This window comes from Olea europaea, chromosome 3, assembly GCF_002742605.1.
Source record: "Olea europaea var. sylvestris chromosome 3, O_europaea_v1, whole genome shotgun sequence".
Lineage (NCBI taxonomy): Eukaryota > Viridiplantae > Streptophyta > Magnoliopsida > Lamiales > Oleaceae > Olea > Olea europaea.
This window is the reverse complement of record NC_036239.1, coordinates 6813333-6834102: the sequence shown is the minus strand read 5'-3', so window position 1 is coordinate 6834102 and position 20770 is coordinate 6813333. Positions and strand designations below refer to the sequence as shown.

Below are 20770 nucleotides of genomic sequence, written 5' to 3'. Positions count from 1 at the left end.
AAAAAAAAAAAAAAAAAAAAAAAAAATAAAATATAAAAAACCAAAAAAAAAAAAAAAATAATAATAATAATATTAATACTAAATAATAATAAAAATAAATAAATAAACAAACAGATTTAAAATGAGAGACAGGAGATGAAATGCTAAAAAGAAAGAAGAAGAAAAAATAGTATATAACTGCTGGATTTTTAGAACGGCCTGCTGCTGGCTTGCGATGTTGGAGAAAAATCCTCTTCTTTCTTTGAGAATGGTGAGTTGTGGGTGGGGTTCTCAAATTGCTAGGTATTTTTATTTTTTTTTAAGTCAACATTGATGCGCCCAAGTTTTTTTATTTTTATTTGAGAAGAAGATGGCCCCAACTCAAAGCCTTTAGGCTTTATCATTGAAACTCACGTTTAGACTGAAAACTTTGAAATAAAAAATTCAAAATTCAAATAAAACATGAGGCGCCTGCCTCAAAATAAAAGCACTAGAAGTAGCACCTTGAGGCACAGTTACTACATCCCAGCTCTGCCTTTGTTTTATTAAACCATGCTTATCCGGGCTACTCAAATTTAAGAAGCATTAGATCAATATCTTGAATCTTATGGTTAATCAAATCAGTTTATCCATAAGCTGTTTTCTTGTTGCTATTACTAATATTCATATTCATCAGCTTTTGCTGAAGATGATAAGACCAGTTACAGCTACGGCATATTAGTAACATCAAAAATAATCCAGAAAGTGACAAATGATACCATTAACAGCAGCGTGATTTTCTTTTGATTGTATCATACACCGACATATCTTGTTCATTTCTAGAAGTCCTGAATTTTGAGCACGAACCTGTTAGCCTTGATATGTTGTGGTCTATGCAGTTGAGCATGGAAACACTAATAAAGATTAGAGACACCAAATTTGGTTCTTCCAGTGTTATCATTTTAATGACAAGATTTTGAATTCTTTCTTCCTGTCTAATAGAAATTTGTTTCAGGCTCGGATTAAAAAGATAATGCAAGCTGATGAGGATGTTGGGAAGATTGCAATGGCAGTTCCTGTTTTAGTTTGTAAGTAGCAATTACTTGCCTGCCTATAAAAGTTTATAGTTTATAGTGCCTCTCAGATTGTCTTATGTTTACTCTTTCGGCAAATTGATGCAGCAAAGGCTTTGGAGTTATTTCTGCAAGATCTTTGTGACCGTACATATGACATAACTGTTCAGAGAGGAGCTAAGACTGTCAGTGCATTGCATTTGTGAGTGAAGATACCCATTCTTAATTCTTTATTCAGTTTGCACTTTGCTGTTTCTTCATTTTCTTGATTTTTGTTGTCATGGTATACTGGTGAAGAAGTATTATAGCTGAGGGAAGAACTTCCAAATTTGCATCGTCATATGAATGTCACGTCTTGAGCTTTTTTTTTTTTTCAAACCAAATGTATTGATATCATATTTTGTGCGAATAGTCCATCAAGAAAATGTATCATGCAAAATCTTGGGCAGTACACGTGCTGATGTCATTATGTACACCATACCTTCTAATATGCTATCTTCTATGCAACCTGTGTAACATAGACCATTCTTTTGAGGCTCCATACCAAGTTGGAATCTTGATATTCATGAGCATGGCCTATGGACTCTTCATTTTAAACATAATAGTATACTTTTCCACACTTGGATGCATATGTGTGTTGCATGCCAGTGTTCATGTAACATAGATTGCAAGTACTATCTGATTGTTATGCACAGATGTATGTGCAAACCATTGGTTGGTCTGAGTACTTCATGGGTGATTAGCTACCAGTAATACCATTTTACTACTTTTTAATTGCCCTTTCGAATTACTTGTGTCATCCATAGGAGCATATTGATGTCGATCCAAAGAATTTGCTCCAAAAGTTGTATCCGGCACGTACTGTGTTAATTGAAGATGGTGGAAGGTGTGAATCTTATGGACATTAAGCAAATTGTGTTAACTTGGTTATGTGCACTGAAGTATGTTGGATATGCTCGAATAGGTGACTAGTTATGGATACTTCTTCTCAAGATGGCTGGATTTTTAGAATTTTGGTTGAATTTTCCCAATGTGCTTCATTAAGGATTTTTTTTTCCCTCTTAACTGAAGTAAGCAAGCATTTCTATTTTCCAAGGTCATAGGCATTAGAGCGATCAAAATAAAATTGTTGATGAGCGAGATCCAAAGAATTTGCTCCAAAAGTTGTATCCGGCACGTACTGTGTTAATTGAAGATGGTGGAAGGTGTGAATCTTATGGACATTAAGCAAATTGTGTTAACTTGGTTATGTGCACTGAAGTATGTTGGATATGCTCGAATAGGTGACTAGTTATGGATACTTCTTCTCAAGATGGCTGGATTTTTAGAATTTTGGTTGAATTTTCCCAATGTGCTTCATTAAGGATTTTTTTTTCCCTCTTAACTGAAGTAAGCAAGCATTTCTATTTTCCAAGGTCATAGGCATTAGAGCGATCAAAATAAAATTGTTGATGAGCGGGTCATACTTTTGGTCATGTGCTACGTGTTAATGACAGAAAGGAACTAAGGCCCTGTTTGATGGTCATTATTTGTCAAAAAGCAAAGTTTTGAATTGTGAATTTTTGGAGAATGTGTGGTTAAAAAGTAGGAAAACGTTTTGGATTTGTAGAATATTTTATTGTATGAAATTGTGGTTGAAAATGAGTATATAGAAAAGAGTTTTTAGATAATGGTTGCAAACTGGGGCTAAATTTCCTGAGCCTATTGGAGGCCTGGTGCTAGGAGTACTTAGATGCAACTCTTAAGTTGAAATTTTACATGGAACCCCAACCCTTATGATAACAGATAAGTATGATGATGTTTATCTTCTTGTTGGTTTAAAATCTTAAAATAACTCTAAGAATATTTAACCTTGAAAGGTTTTAATGGTGCCATAAAATGTGCATGGATAAATTTTATGAAAGAATACAGAGTTAATTATCCCAAACATCACTGAACTTTACCTAAAGTTTCCAGCAGGTCATTGAACTTAAAAAACAACGACATTCATCACTGAACTTTTGATACTGCTACCCCATCCATCACGAAACAGAAGTTTGTCAAAAAACTTAACCGAAATCATGAGGTGGCTGACGGAACTCATGACGTGGCCGTTTTTGTAAGTGATTTTTGCCCAATCGTATAAGTGCTAGTGACGTGTTAAAAAAATGCAAACACATTTTTTACCTAAAAAAAAAATTTAAAAACAAAAACCGAAATCAAACCCCTGACCCCATTCTCCCCCAATTGCCAACAGTTACCCATTTCTCCATTGAGTTAATTAAATCACTACCTACTCAACTTTCCCCATGGTTACTACTTGCTCACTGAAATATAAAAGGTTACTCAATGCTCACTAAACTATTCATTAGTTTACCCGTCAATCGCTAAAGCCAATTTCGTCTCTACAGTTGGACAAAAAGGTCTACGTGGCGCGTGACAAAACACGACGTTAGTGAACCACATGCTGGATAAAAACGCATTTAATTTAACGTGTTATTCTCATCCCTTCACAATTAAAGGTATGGCCAAATTTACACTCCGCACTGCACGGAGTGTTGGGCGTGTGTAATTTTTATTTTTTATTTTTTTTCCCTTTCTGATGTGTATATTTGGTAAATTTGGTCATAACTTTAATTGTGATATCCAGCGTGTGGTTCACTAACGTCGTGTTTTGTCACGTAATTTTTCCATCCATCACGTAGACCTTTTTGTCCAGCTGTAGAGACGGAATTGGCTTTAGTTATTGATGGGTAAATTAATGAATAGTTCAGTGAGCATTGAATAACCTTTAATATTTCAGTGAGCAAGTAGTAACCATGGGGAAAGTTTGTAGGCAGTGATTTAATTAACTCCTTCCCCATTTCCCTCCAATTGAAACCCAAAACCCCCTTCTCCTGTCGACGACAAATGCCCGGCTAGAAAATTGAGAGACGATTCTGCAAGTCGACGATGTAGAGCTTCTAATCTCGAGCCAAGATCCTGCAAATCCCGACCACAAGAACCATAAAACCTCCAAGTTCAAGAACCCTAGAAATTTGAACCTGCAGAGAACCCTAAAAACGCGACCTTCGGCGAACGTTGGGAACCTTTGAAGAATCTCCGATCTAGGGCTGACCTCCATTGCAAATAGGTAGTGAACCTTCGACTAACCTGCAATCGCCTCCCTTCCGTTTGTATCGAAATGGCAGATGTTGAGAAACAATCAACAGGTTAGGAAAAAAAATCCTCCATCTACATTGATTCAATTGGTTGTAGTAGTATTTTAAATGAATTTTTTTTTTCAATTGGATAGTATCATTTATTTTACATTACTGGAGTCTTAACTTATGTAATTTTTAATACAAATGTAGATGACTCAGACTTCAATAACTCGGACTATGATATGTATGATGATGATGGCAGTCTGTTCGATTGTAGTGTGACAAAAGGTATTCAAATGGATATGCATACTATGGTGGAGTATGAAGAAGACCCTGAATTACATAGTTCTTCATATGCATCTTCAGAAGAGTTAAAATTTGGCAGTAGTTCAGATTTGGAGTATAATAGAGGTCAATTGACTTACCCTGAATATTATGATGGAAATGAAAAGAAGAATCCGCATCTTAAAGTTGGGTTACTTTTTGCTTCGTTCGACGAGCTAAAATCTGTTGTGAGGAATTATGTGGTGTTCAATCGGGTTGAACCTATCTTCAAACGAAACGATAAAGATCGGGTTCATTGTATTTGTAAAGATGGATGCCCATGGAAGTTGTGGGTGTCAAAGTTACAAGATCGAGACACTATTTAGATGAAAACCTATGATCCGAAACACACTTGTTTTAAGGTTCGGGCGAATAAGTATGCAAACTATAAATGGCTTGCGGAATATTATTTGGAAGACTTCAAAGTTAATCCTGAATGGAAGACAAAACATTTTAGAACTACTGTGAGAAAGGATTTTGGTTTGCACATTACTAAGGTAGTCGCTTGGAATTCGAGAAAATACGCTAAGGTTTTAGTAGAACGTAGCGATGAAAAACAATTTGCTTTGCTATGGCGTTATGGGGCTGAATTGAGAAAAACAAATCCGGGTTCAATTGTGATCATTTCTCAGGTGGATAATGTTCTTAGAGGCATCTACATTTGCATTGAGGCATGTAAGAGAGGATTCCTACAAGGTTGTCGACGTTTTGTGAGCATAGACGGATTTTTTTGAAAGGAAAATACGGTGGTCAGTTGCTAGCAGCAATTGGGGTTGATGCCAATGATTCCATATATCTTATTGCATATGCAATAGTTGAGAAAGAAAACACTAGTTCATGGCGTTGGTTTCTTATGTTGTTAGCTGAGGACCTTTCTATAGAGAATTGGGTGTCCGTAACCTTCATGAGTGATAGATAAAAAGGACTAGTTAATGTTGTTGCCGATCTATTTCCCGAAGTAGAACATAGGTTTTGTGTTAGGCATATGTATCAGAACTTTTTTCGGGTCGGGTTTACAGGAAAGTACTTAAAAGATTGCTTGTGGGGTGCTGCAAAATGAAGTCATTTGGCTTCGTTTAAATACTGGATGTCAAAGATTGAAACTGCTAGCCCAACGGCCTATGGATGGTTGAAGGCCAAACCACCGTTTGAGTGGAGTAGGTCTCAATTTTTTGACCAAGCAAAGTGCGAAATGCTCCTTAAAAACCTATGCGAGTGCTTCAACAAATTTATTCTTGAGGAAAGGGATAAATCGATTCTAATGCTGTTGATTGGCATTCAAATGAAGTTGATGCATAGAATTCAAATGAAGAGGGACAAAATGAGAAGCTACAACAACTCAATATGTCCGAAAATCCAACAGATTCTACAAAAAAATGTTGATGTGGCCCGTGAATGCATCTTACGGTGGAATGGGGTACATCTGCATCAATATCAAGTGGAGTGTCCAAATGGTGAATACATAGTTGACATGGAGAACAAAACGTGTGCTTGTCAATGATGAGAAATATCAGGAATCCCATGTTCACAGGCTATTGCTATCATCTTAGACAAAGGAAATGAGATAAAGGATTACGTGTCGGAATTGTTTACAATTGACACCTACTTGAGCACATATGAACATTTTATATATCCAATGAACGACAAAGAGTTGTGGCCTGAAACTGAACAACCACTTGTTAAGCATCCACCTTGGTACGTTGCTACAAAAGGAAGGAAACAAAGAAAGAGAAGGAAAGGACCTGAAGAGAATGAAACCTCTCAATCACAAACAAAATCACAATCAGTAATATCAGTAAAGATAAAGGGTATGGTGTTTATGACATGTTCAGTGTGCGGAGTAAAGGGACATAACAAACGGTTCTACAAAGTGACGAACGTGCTACATACTGGTGCAAGTGCAACTGAGGATCAGCAAGTTGTTGATGACTGCTGAAAATGATCGAGGTTGGGATGCTACTAATGGCAGAATATGTTTTGTTATTTTGGGATAATTCCTTATTTTGAATGATTGGAACGAGATGTCGGATACACCAAATGTGACAATCTGTTAAGTTATTTTGGCCTGAAAATGATCGAGGATGGGATGCTACTAATGGCAGAATACGTTTTGTTATTTTTGGATAATTCCTTATTTTGAATTATTGGACCGAGATGTCGGATACACCAAATGTGAAAATTTGTTTAGTTATTTTGGCCTAGACACTTATTTTGAAAACCTCTTATGTAATTCCAGTGTTGGCAAGAAATGGAAATACATTTTCTGTTCAGTGTATCATTTCAGTTTTTTATTAGACGCTGCAATTTAATGATTTTGGTATTGAATAATCACAAGAACCTGTTGGAATTTTGGAATTGAAACAAACTCTAATTTGAAACATATTACACCAACATACTTGTAGCCATGTCCAAAGCCATTTCACTAGCAAACTGATACACATTGCAAGAACACTACAGCAAACGGAAAGACATTACAGATCCACAAAACGAGTGCTACAAAATGGGAGCAGACCGTCTAACCAAAAAATGACCGAAACAAAGGCATCCACACTAAACAAATCTATCGTCCACACTGGAAATAAATTACAGCAACACCACCTTTATGTTCACCATCCACACTACAAACAAATTCGGCCTTCCCCAGACCAACGCTTGAGCTGTGAGCTACACTACTTAGAATGGGAAAAATGTTATAGCAACCGGCAACAATATGTAGAATCCAACGATGTAAAATTTCTTATCCTCATTCAGAATATCTTGTGTCATGTATAGGTCCTCACCTCGTTCACCGACTTCCTGGAGATTTAATCTCAAAATTTGAAGCTATGAGATTGAACAAAATTGCTGCACCAAGTAAAACCAAAAGAAATTCCTCGACAGATTTATTACCATCATTAATCTTCTCCACGCAATTTTAGGGTTCTCTGCAGGTTCGGATTTCTAGGGTTCTTGAGCTTGGAGGTTTTGTGGTTCTTGCGGTCGCGATTTGCAGGATCTTGGCTCGGGATTAGAAGCTCTACATCATCGACTTGCAGAATCGTCTCTCAATTTTCTGGCCGAGCATTTGTCGTCGACGGGAGAAGGGGGTTTTGGGTTTCAATTGGATGGAAATGGAAATGGGTAACTGTTGGCAATTGGGGGAGAACAGGGTGGGGGGTTTGATTTGGGTTTTTGTTTTTAAAATTTATTTAATTTTTTTTAGGTAAAAAACGTGTTTGCATTTTAACACTTCACTAGCACTTATACGATTTGGCAAAAATCACTTACAAAAAGGGCCACGTCATGAGCTTCATCAACCACGTCATGATTTCAGTTAAGTTTTTTGATAGACTTATGTTTGGTGATGGATGGGGTAGCAATATCAAAAGTTCAGTGATGAATGGCGTTTTTTAAGTTCAATGACCTGCTGGAAACTTTAGGTAAAATTCAGTGGTGTTTGGGGTAATTAACTCAAGAATAGATGTCTGAAGCACGTGCAAGGAGCAATTTATGAGTATTATATGAAGATAAAACTGTAACAATCAGGCTTGTATGGCTGGTAATTTGAAGATCTATGGGACTTAGTTTTCTTTTTAGCTTTATCAAATTTCCAATTGGGAAAGAGAGCTCAACAAGGTTGGATTATCAGGTACTGAATTTCTTGGTGGTTGGTCTTGGTGTGTACACACTGTACTCCAGACAATTTTTGCTAACGAAGACTTTTAGTATGAATCTTGCGATGCAAGACATACAAAAACCCTAATATCCTCCTTGAGACTGTTTCTACCTCACAGCAGATGATTGAAATCTTGTTATAGCAATGAGTGATTGGAAAATAAAAGGAGATATGAGGCTATGAAGTGTGTTACAGGAAGAGTTGTAGGAGAAAGAGAGAGGAAGAAAAGGTAGGAGAGAGAAACTGAAATGGAGGAATGTTGAGAAGAAAAACCGGTCCAATATTTTACCAATAAAAGTCATCCAATACACATTTCTGATAAATCAGTAGTTTCCAATCAGCCAATGCTCCATAGGGTTTTTGTGGATCAACTTGTTTGAAACTGTGAACATGTATGCATAATTCGACCTGGAAGTTAGTTTACTAAATACATTGAGAAATTAAATACTTAATTACTATAAAACTAGAGCCTAAAGTTTGACCTTCAATTGAAAACACACCCACTCAGCCACTATCTGTTCTTTGTCATTTCCATCATGTTGAGGTCTGAATGTGATAACCTGTGTTAAATGGAATTGTAACAATGGATGATAGGATTGACAACTGGGAAGTGTTAAATGGAATTGTAGTGCCATTAGCAAATAGGATCCAAGTCTCCAAATCTATTTGCTATTATGGTTCATCAAGCAGAAAATGAATGTGATTAATATCTGAACTACACAATAGTTTACTTACCGAGCATTAGGTCCTGTTCTTAAGAATGAGGATAAAGCATTTACTACTACTGGGAGCAAGACAATTTGATATAGGCCCCGTTTGTTTCCCATTTTGTTAAGAATGAGAATGAAAAATATAGCTGTTATGGGTCTCACACAAAAGATAGAAATTCAAATTTGGTGGCTTGATGTGATGGATAACGATTATATTTTTCATTTTAATGGAGAAAGAATGAGAAACAAACAGGGACATAATTATATAAACATTAAAAGGCTCAATAAAAAAGCAAATTTAAATAGGGAGTATTTTGAATTCTTTTCATCTGCAAAGAAGGCTCCTTTAGAGATATTCTATAGTAAGTGCTTAATTTTGTTTTAGAATATCTGTTAACTAGTTCTAATCCATGGAATATTGAGACCTGTTCTCCCTCTGTTTCATTGCTCATGAACAGACATACTCCTAAGGTTGTCCCATGTTACATTGGAAAGATTGAATTCGGCAAATGGACAATCCTTACAATAAGCATTCGGAGGAATGTTGAACCATAATAGATTTAGCTATCTGTAGTACATTTACAATTTTTTTTTGAAAGGTGACTGTAGTACATTTACAATTGGAAGATTAAGCTCGGAAAACATTGGTATACATGTTTAATTGTAGTGATTTGAGTGTAACAAATTTATTTTGTTCTTCCCTTGAAATCTTTTTGGGTTATAATCAATAGATAAAACAAATAGTTAAAGTGAAAATACTTTTCAATAGAAAAAATCCCCTTTTTAATATTTCCCAATTCATCACCATCACGTTGTGCCCATGCACTTCATGTTTAAGTACATGTATATAGTGCTGCAGCTTCTAATGTATACTTTTTACCACGTGCAGAAAAAAGTGCGTTCACAGTTATAATGTTTTTGACTTTCTGAAGGAAGTTGTCAGCAAGGTTCCTGACTACGGTCAGTCTGACACGGCTGCTGACACATCAAAGAGAAGGTTGGTAATATTCATTTGTTATTTTGTTTTTTTTTTTCCAATCCTCCTGTTGTTAATGGCTAACTACTAATATGAATTTTAACCCTTTGAACCAGGAAAGTTGTGGCTGATGAATTTAACGACAGTGATGAAGAGTCCAAAAGGAGCAATATGGTAAGATTCTTTTCATTGAATTTTTGCTAATTCATCTACTGAGATCACCTCAAAACACATTTCCTAATAGTTCGTAATAAAGTTGAAAGACAGGTGTTTTAACTTAATTTGGTCTAAATCTGAGGGATCACTGATTGACCTATTAGGCCACATATTATTCATGGTATTCCACATTTTGAAGCTGTACTTTTCAGTCTTCTGTATAATAAATTTCTCTCTGTATTGGTGGATAAAATGTACTAAATAGACCTGTTACTGCATTTGACCACTGATGTTCTTTACCACTTATCACATGCTTGTTAATGAAATGCAAAATTGTTTGTGCTGCACTAGGAAATATGCCATGCAAGTAGCGGCAGGGGAAGAGGACGGGGTAGAGGAAGGGGACGTGGTCGGGGCACCCGGACAACAGAAAGAGGGCCTCCTCGACACGAGGTTGAATCTGATTCTCTGACACCCATTCAGGATAGAGGCAAACAAATCCCGAGTCCCAGGGAAGAAGTGGATAACTGTCCAGAAGTGAAGGAAGCATCAGTGGAGAACATCAAAGACAATGATGGCGCCGATTCAGAATTAAGGAATTTCGATCTGAATGCTGGAGCGGATGAGGGTGCAAATAAGATTGCCCCGACTGCAGAAGCTCCCACTAGCTCTTCTGCCTTAGCTGCTGATGTGCCTACTGATGTTAAAGGTGAAGAGTATCCTGGATGGTCACTCTCTGAAATGGATAGGATGGCCATCGACCCTAATCAACTTGCACAACTCAATTCAAAATTGGATGAGGACATTCAGGTGCTAACCTACTGGGATCAGAATGTTGGAACCTACATGACAACGGCAAGGCGTTTTAACAATTCCACTGCAGGTCATTGTTAACCATGCATTATGCTGTCCTTCCGTATTTGCATAGAGTTTTTCCTCTTTATTTATGATCTCTTTGCTGCAGTTAGTATCATGATATGTTTTCTGCAATCCAATTACCTTAACAGATGCTGTAGTTTGTATTTTTAGTGCATTTAACCCTGTGTTGCGATTACCACGTCTGTCTCGCAAGACTTTTCTACTTCATTGTACTATCGTCATTAACAATCAAGAACTCTATTGAAGGAAAGTGGAAGTGTGTATATTTCACTTCAAATCACTTTAAAAATGTTAAACTATATATATCATCTATGCCGTGCTTTCTAGTATTACCTTTGTGATGAATGAAGTGAATTACCTCAGTTAATTCAGGGTTTCACTATTCATCCAGTGTCATCACCTCAGTCAATTCAGGGTTTCGCTATTTGTGGCCCTGGACGAACAGGGGGTGCATGTGGTGTGGCCTTGTCACTCTAGCAAAACCCGTTAATTCAATCCCTATTTGACAGTCATTTTTTTGTGTGGAACGAGTTTTTGAATTGTAAATTTTTGGAAAATGTGATTAAAAAATAGGAAAAAAGTTTTTGATTTATGTGAAAAATATTTTATTGTAAGAATGCGTGATTGAAAATGAGATGAGGAAAGGAGTTTTAAAAGAATAATTGTCAAATAGGGGCTCAATTGCATGATGAAAGTTGCTTCTTATCTATTCTCACGTATACGAGTACTTGCTTCTTATCTATTCTCACGTATACGAGTACGAAATGAACTTTTTATGAGGTTCTGAAAGCTCCCAACCACATGTATAATTTGAGATTATTTATGATGCCAAATTATACATTGGAACAAGGTTGTCCAACCCCGATGAAGATTACCAAAACTCATTCTGGCAAACGAACACAAATCTTTTCTTTTTCTTCGTAAATTCAATAAATTTCATGTCCACAGCCACGGCCAAAAGTTTGTACAATTCTACTGGTAATCTGGGAGTAGGTACAGCCTGCAATGGAGTCTTCATATATAGGTGGCCAAACAAGGGCTCTCTCCCATATAGGGATGTCAATGGGTCGAGCCTCACTTGAGCTCGGCTCGTTCATTTTGGGCGAGCTTGTGGGAGCCATGAGCTCTTGGGCCGAGCTGAGTTTTGGCTCGCGAGCTCGTCAATTTTTAAATTTTTTTTTAAATACAGAAAAATACAAATAATTTAATGAAAACACTTTTCGAAAAAATAAAAAATGCTAAAAAAACACAAATAATTTAATGCATTTTAAAAAAAATAATTTAATGAAGACATTTTTTTTTATCATATTGTAATATTTTTTATAAAGTATAAAATATTTATATAACGAAGACGAATTGTTTTTTTAAATATATTTACAAAAAATACATTTTTTTCGATTTCTTTTTAAAGTAGATAAAACGTAAACCCTCCTCATTTATCCGGGGTTGGGACCGGTTACATCAATTTTAAGTAGGCGGAATTAAAAATTGTACACGAACAACTTGTTGTAATGTGTACAATTTTTCGTGTACGATTTTTTAAAGAAAATTAAATTTAACGATTAAAAAATAAGAAAATTTTGATTAATATAATTAAATCAAATATCACTTACCTGACGACATGCAATTTCAACGTATTTATCTTGTAGTAAAAAATGAGCGTCCTATCAATCATTCACGCACATTAACGCTTCCAAAACATCTTCTTTCAGCAAGCTCCTGATATCGGTCAAAATCCTTTTACCTGCATTAAAAACAAACTCCGAAGCAACAGTGCTAATCGAGAGTGTCAGCAGATCTTTTGTAATTGCAAAAACAATTGGCCAACGTCTTTCGAACTTTCGCCAGAATTCAGTTACTTCTTCTGAACTTTTTTTTAATTATTCTGTCTGTTGACATATTATGATTGAAGTAATCAATTAATTCGGCGGGTATCACATTCTGAGTTGCCGTCGATGTTTGATGAGATGCAAGTATAGACGACATGACACTAGATAAACACATTGCAGTTGCATTATATCTAAATGTATCAATGTCTTGAAATATATTCATTATTTCGGCATCATCTACTTCAATTTCAATCGAAGGAGTAGGTGCAGATGGTACCCGACTAACAATCGCACCCATTCGTTCCGCATATAAATCATACATTACATATAATATTTGCTCTAAATTCTTATAGGTGATAGGTGTATAAGTATTAAGGTTTTATTGATTTGATCAATTACGTATTTAGTTTCCAAAATATTATATCGAGGGTCCATTGCGCATGCTAAAGGAAATAACATAGGCAGTTCTTCCTAATATTTTCTAAACTTTAAATCCATAGCAATTATAATTTTACTAAAATCAGGATCATTTTTATATTTATGGAACATTCTTGCAATTATATAAAGGCTTTCAAGCACCATACAGCTTGTGGGATAATAAACGCTCGATAAAATCTTTGTGGTCTCATAAAAAGATGTTAAAAATCGTTTAATTTTCAAAGCTAAAACCCAATCGGATTTATTCAACATACCATCGTCATCGCTTCTAACATGTCTATAATTATAAAAGTCAGCTATTAAATGTTCGAAACCTTCACATGACTTTAATAGCAAGTAGAGTTCCATCTATGACTTATGTCGTTAACAAATGTTTCAGCAGTCATCACCTCTAGTTCAGCATAAAAATTTTCAAATGCTTATTTTCTATTAGGAAAGATCGTAATCCTTTGAAGTCCATCATTTATATGTTTTAAGTCATCTTGTACAATTAAATTCAATATATGGCACACACAACGAATATGAAATAAATACCCACCGAAATCAAGTTGAAGTACCCTACACAATTTATCGACGACTACCTTATTAATACTAGCATTATCGAAAGTAAAAGATTGAATTTTAGTCTCGCAATTATATTCTCTAACAATACTGATAATAGTATTATATATATTATTAGCATTGTGAGGAAATTCAATAATTCTAAAAGCAATAACTTTTTATGCATGACCAAAGTGGGTCTATATAGTGTGCTGTTGCAGCTATATATGCTCTTTTATTAATCCCCTATATTGTTGCAAATTCATAATTAATTGTTGTTTTAAATCATTAAAATATTGTATTGTATCGACAAAAAGAATGTTTCGACTTATCCCAACGTACCTTGGTAATATTATTTCACAACGAGACGAAGTGTTGGTTGTCAGCAATAGCCAGAGGCAACTCAGTGGCGGCAACAAATTTCATCATTTCGATTCGACTATTGTCTTTCGAATACACCCACGTGGATAGGGTGAAATCGTAGAACATGCGCCTCGACTGCCACATTGCAATTGTGTTTGACTAGCTTGAAGAAGTCTATGTCTGACCGCATATACTTTGTAGTGGCGGTTAAGATGGGTGGTACCAATTCCTTTTTACTATGCTAATCTTTGTTGGCAATATTTACATACTGCCTTAGATTCTGCGAGGTCATCGATGACTTTTTCCTTTGAAATCAACGTAAAATAATCTCAACATGTTGCTTATTTTTTGCCCTTTCGCTTTTTCCTCGCATTTGGGATGTTTAATTTGGCATCTTCGTCCTCATGTTTCGCTTCGGGAATGTTAATATCATCCAAATCAATTGCATTGTGGCTTTCATGACTATGAATGTGAACATCTTCATGTATGAGTATCATTTAGATCGACAAATTCATTTGAAAATTGACTTTGCGGCGTCCTAGGCGATTCGACATGTGGCCTACATCGCGTATCGAACAAGCTCTCAACAAATGAGTGCTGATCCATTTGTTCGATTGTTTATGATGAAATCCAAATATAATAACTTGTAAAAATATAAATGTAGTAAGAACTGAGAATTGGATGAATTAAAATTGTAACTGAACTGTAAAAAAAGAATCGATATTGTATATTTTGCGCAATAGCACAAAAGAGTAAAAACTCGATAATTGATATAAAAGAGAGTTGAGAAATGAGAATGAAGTTTTGACATTAAAAAAAATTAGGGATTAGGGGATATTTATAATAGAAGAAAAAAATAAAAATAAAAAGTCCAGTGACCGTTTTGGTCACTTAAAAATTTCAGTGACCAAACGGTCACTATAAAAGGTGACCAAAACGGTCACTTTATTTTAAAAAGTGACCGTTTTGGTCACTATTTGGATGATCCACGAGCCCTCCCGTCGAGGCCCGCTCGACTCGCGCTCGAGCTCGTGATATTATTAGCCAGAGCCGCTCACGAGCCCTATTTCAACGAGCCGTTCGACTTGTTTGACATCCCTACTCCCATATCAATCTCTTCTGCAGTCATCCCACTAGGGGGAGCCCAATGGAAATGGTGCAAGAGGTGGCCTAACATTGATGTAACCAAATTGATGCCCAGTTGTGCACCAGGGCATACCCTTCTTCCAGTAGCACCAAACGGAAATAATCAAAAATCGTGTCCTTTCATATTGACATCATCCTCAAGGAACCTCTCTGGTCGGAATTCTGAAGGGTACTCCCACACAGTAGGGTCTCGTGCTATTGCCCAAATGTTTACGTGCACGTTTGATCCCTTGGGTATGTCATAATCGCCAATTTTGACGTTGGCATTGGCACGATGAGGTAGCATGAGAGGGGATGGAGGGTGCAATCTGAGGGATTCCTTAACCACATTCATGAGGTAGGGAAGGTTTGAGAAGTCAAGTTCAGTCATCAGGCGTTCATATCCAATCACATGGTCTAGCTCTTCTTGGGCCTTTTGGATTCTTGATCAACTCTGCCATGGCCCATTGAACAGATATTGCAGTTGTGTCCATTCCTGCAGTGATCAGGTCCCGTAAGTTTACAAACATAGATTTGTCAGTATGAACCATTTGTTTGTTCTCTCAAACTAAGATGGCAATATAAGGATATGCTGTTCCAGTTTTTTTAACCTTATAGAACATTACATAAGCAACAAACTATGCAGTATATTAGGAAATTGCTTTACCTCCAGAAGCTACGGGATAATGATTGTCCATAGATTGGCGATTTCATTACAAGAAAATTGTTTAGCATGGCTGCCTCAACCAATATTTTATGCAAAGGAAAATGGGATATTAAAGTAAATCTAGGCGAATGCATCTTCGTCAAGTGGGAACATCCAGTGCAACCATTGGATGTGCTCAGCAATGGCAAGAGACGCGCCAAGTTTTAATCCATTTGCAACGATGGCCTTGAATTCCTGTCCTTGCTCATCTATTATACCTTCAGAATTCGCAAATCGCTCCCCAAATGCAAGTCTTGTTATGTTGTTGAATGCCACAGCTCCTGGATATTTCTTCACTAACAGGCTCTTCCCCAAGTCATCTGTACAATTACGATTGTAGGTGAATTTAAGGCGCTTTTCAAGAGTGAATAAACTAGTGAGTGCATGAAGTGCACGAGATCACAAAATCCATGTTTAATTTGGATACAATCCTAGCATGCAATACTTTTTAAGACATGCTTGAACTTGACAATATTTAGCCACAGTTTGTCTTCCATTAAATCAAAATTCCTTTTTTTCTTTTGTCTTCCATTAAATCAACATTAGGAATTAGGGGTATTTTGGACCGCTTCTCTATAAATTTTCTTCAGTTCTTTGGCAACACCGGAAACTCGTCTCTGGGGTGTCTTGTTTTGTATGAGTTGGGAGTGCACTTCATCCTTAATATCACTTAAGAGTTCTTTTGAGTTCCATTGCTTCATCTATTTGGCCAACAGGCCTTTCTTTTTATTTTGGTTAACTTCCAATAAGAAAATGACATGCCTCCCTGTAAAAACCCTGTACAGGTTTTCCCTTTACACCAAACATATCTAATGGCAGTCTCACATTGATTATTGATGACGAATCATGCGTATATAAAAATCTTACAGATAACATATGGCGTGACATCATTGAAAGATGGGAAAAAAGAAAAAAAGTCCACTTACATTTTGCCACGTTAGCATCAGTACAAGTTCTGTTAAATTTTTCCTGTACTTATGGCTTTATTGATTGATGATATTGACATCAATGGATCCATACAGCGGCAAAAGGCTAACAATCTGAAACACATATGGTTCATTAGAGTGCAGAAAAACACAAAAGAGAATAGGACTAAAATATGTATGAACAAATGGAATAGTTCAGTGAGATACATCGACTTGAATGCACGTTATATACTTCCATCAGTGATGGTAAATGAACGTTAAAATCTTTGCAATTCTGAACTCTGTTCTTAGGCATTTCCTTGTTTCTCTATAAATTCCTTTTTTTATAAAGGAATTTGAACTTTCTGTTGTTTGTCTTCCATATCAATCTCCTTTGCATCATTCTACTAAGGGGACCCCAATGGTAACGGTGTAAGAGGTGGCCTACCATGGATGTAACCAAATTGGTGCCCAATTATGCACCAGGGCATACTCTTCTTCCGGCACCAAATAGTAGTAGTAAAAAATCATGTCCTTTCATATCGATATCTTCCTCAAAGAACCTCTCAAGTCGGAATTCTAAAGGGTTCTTCCACACAGCATGGCCTCGTGCTACTGCCCAAACATTGACGTGCACGTTATCTCCTTTGGGGATGTCATATCTGCAAATATTAACGTCGGCATTGGCACGATGAGGGATTGGAGGGTGAAATCCGAGGGATTCCTTAACCACACTTGTAAGGTAGAGAAGATTTGAGAAGTCCAATCATCAAGCTCGAGTATCCAATCACATGGTATAGCTCTTCATTGAGCTTTCGTTGAAATCTCGGATTCTTGATTAACTCTGCCATGGTCCGTTCGACAAATGTTGCAATTGTGTCTATTCTTGCAGGGATCATGTCCTGTAAATTCTCAAACATGGATGCTGTCATCATGTTAACTTATAATTATAGTTTGTGTTATATTTATGAATTACGTGGTATGTATTTGGCAGGTGTCCCATATTATGTGATTGGACATTGATGATGTCAATTGAATTGGGTCGATCAAATCAAGCAACCTCTTTTCAGACTTGGGCCAGGTCCACTAACCCTATCCTTGGCTTATTTATCTCCCTGTATATATAGGTGAGTGATTGGCACTGAAGGTAAGTATTCTAAATCCGAGTCAACTCCCCCTCACCCATTTCTCTTACGCTCATTTTCTCCCTTCCAACAGTTGACTTGATCATCAGAGTACAAGCGATTGTCGGGCGTGTTCCAGCGTACAGATGATGCCTAAGTGGTTAAAATTCTGTTAGCCACTGGATCATGTAGATTTTGAGGTCAATAATTTTCATATAAATGCGATTGGCAAGGTGGACCAATGATGGTGTCCTCACAAAGGTCATATTTCTCTTGATGTATCAACAACGCATCCAAAAAGTGTTGTTTGGCACCTCGAGTACTCTTCCAGAGAGCAAGAATGTGCTCTTCCGTTATAGCGCCTGTGAGACGGCCTCTACGATCTTCGTGCTTGGCATATGCGTCTTCTTTAAGTGTGGACATCCAACACAACCATGGGATGTGCTCGGCTATGGAAAGAGATGCACCAATTTTTATTCCATTTTCACCAATGGCTTTAAATTCCTTTCCTTGCTTATCCAATGTACCTTCAGAATTCATACATTGCTTCCCAAAGGCAAGTCTTGTTATGTTATTGAATGCTACATCTCCTACCTATTTCTTCACTGCCAGGCTCTTCCCCAAGTTTCAATATTTATAGATCAACTCCACCATAGTCGTGACCTCATCTTTTCTAAGTGGTCTCAAAGCCTCAATCCTTTTTGAAGCGAACAATTCGAGTGTTCAAGTTTTTCTAACTCTGACATATAGTGTGGACCATAATCAACCCAAATTAGATCCTTTCCATATCTGTTGAATCTGGCCTTGGATCAGCTTCTGTATCTATCTGGCAATTGCTGGTCGCAAGGATGAATCCAAGGGTCGAGTTCAACTAGGGAGGACCGCGAGCATTGAAAGCTTACAATCGACGGTCAATGTCTATGATAGCGGGGTTGTTTATTAATATTTAATTAAATAATATTCAAGAAATCATACGGATTAGAACTAGAGACACCACTAGAACTAAAACTAAATACGAACTTTCATTTTGAAAGAAAAAAATCGTTCTATAATCTACAAAATGCCCTAATTTATTTTTAAATTAAATATGCAATATATATTAAAAAAATGCCAATATTCAATTTAAAATTAAAGTTAATTAAGTAAGTATTATTATATTAACAAAATTGAAATTATTTATGTGCTTAAATCAATTTTATGTATTTCCGTGATTTCACTTTCTCGCAATCGATTTTTTGTGAACGAAAAGTGGAACATTTTATTAATTAAATAAGTTTTGATTAAAGATTATTTATGACACTAAGGTCAATTTTCCTACAAATTCATCCACCATTAATTAACAAAATTTTCAAATCAATTGATTAGAGGGAAAGAAAAGAAAAAGAAAATCAAAAATAGGAACAAAGCACCAGTTAAAATTTTTTACTTGTATAAAACAAGTAAAATTGAATATATATTATTTTGTTACATTATGTGCTAAAAATCAATAAGTAACATGATGGTAAAGTAGTTAATATGTTTAAAGAAAGTAGCATGTTTGAATCACATTTCTTGCATTTGTTTTGATAAAAATTGTTGAAATACATAATATGAATTATCAAATATATAATCTAAAAATTCTATCTGTTATCAGCAAAAAAAAAAAATAAAAAATAAAAAATTCTTCCCGACCTCTAAATCCGTCCGTGGCTGGTCGTGCTCTTTTAACATTTCCTTGGCCAATTTTGTGTTGGAAACTATAACATTTAGAATTGAACCGAACCACACAGATATGATGGGGTCATAGGTTTCAACCCACTCCGCAAAGCAACGGATCCTAACCGGCTTTATGTCATAAAGGTTTTCGATCACCAACCACGGCCATATTCCTGAAGGAAGGCGGTATCACAATTTTCGATAGAACTGGTAGGCAAGGAAGCAGAGTGTGAAAGTGAGAAGTAGGAGGAAGAGAAACATAATAAAAGGTTGAACCCCAACCTTAAGGGTCTCCTACCGCCCCTGCCCTGGAGCATCGTGAGCGAGGTAAATCGTAGGTTATACCTCCAAGGGTACAGGGTGGAAGGCTGCTCGTACACTTGCACTTACCCAAGAGCCAAATCCATATTTCAGAATTCGAACCCTTGACGCGACAGCCTCAAGCAAAGCTAGATTTCTCCACCCTCCACTTTTACCACTTGGGGATGTGCCCTGGGGGCAGGGCAGGAAGAGAAACATAATAGTTGAAAGGGGAGGTGGAGAATGAGAGATGGTGGGAAGAATTTAACTTTTTATATAGAGAAATTTTTAAAGATATTGATTTGTGGCTTCAAATAAAAAGGAGATTGGTTGCTGTAGGTTAAAATAAATAAATTTTCTGAAAGTAATTAATTTACTTATTTTGATATTCAAGTAAATTGACAATTTTTTCATTTGTTACATTACTCCTCCAAATATTAATTAATTCGATTTGAGTTGCCATTTTACAAGCGAGATAGAAACTACTAGTGTTCAACACGCCACTCAAAATTTGCAAATTTAGTAATTTTCAATTTAGTTATGGAATTAAAAATTCTCAAAGGACATATGTTAATACGATTTGAGTTGCAATTTTACTAGCGAGATAGAAACAACTAATTTTCAACATGCCATTAAATTTTGCGAATTTGGCAATTTTCACTATAGTCACAAATTAAAATTTTCAATGATCATTGTACTTTCAATGTTGTTTTTTTGTGCGTCACTTCCATAATAATGGTACATGCAAGAATAGTTAGGTAGAATCACAAAATTATAAGCAAATGATCATAACTCCCCCAAATAGGAAATAAAATAAATGTAACGGATACCAACCATTCAATTTATAAATCTAAAATGCAGTAAATGCTGACTTCCAACATCCTCAAACTTT

The 20770-nt window shown here is 36.2% G+C and overlaps 1 protein-coding gene and 1 pseudogene across 1 annotated transcript in view; one reads left to right on the top strand and one right to left on the bottom strand.

Annotated features, from left to right (window-relative positions):
* The window catches only part of LOC111377766 (dr1-associated corepressor homolog), a 12996-nt gene extending 1666 nt beyond the window's left edge, over positions 1-11330 (top strand). Inside the window, exons 2-8 of the mRNA XM_023000896.1 lie at positions 974-1046; positions 1140-1233; positions 9732-9839; positions 9935-9992; positions 10326-10857; positions 10982-11062; positions 11245-11330. Coding sequence (XP_022856664.1) covers positions 974-1046; positions 1140-1233; positions 9732-9839; positions 9935-9992; positions 10326-10857; positions 10982-11062; positions 11245-11330 — 1032 coding nt within the window. The remainder of the gene's footprint in view (positions 1-973; positions 1047-1139; positions 1234-9731; positions 9840-9934; positions 9993-10325; positions 10858-10981; positions 11063-11244) is intronic.
* Positions 11331-11724: 394 nt separating this feature from the next.
* Positions 11725-19891, bottom strand: LOC111377759 (annotated as a pseudogene).
* Between the last annotated feature and the right edge of the window lie 879 nt (positions 19892-20770).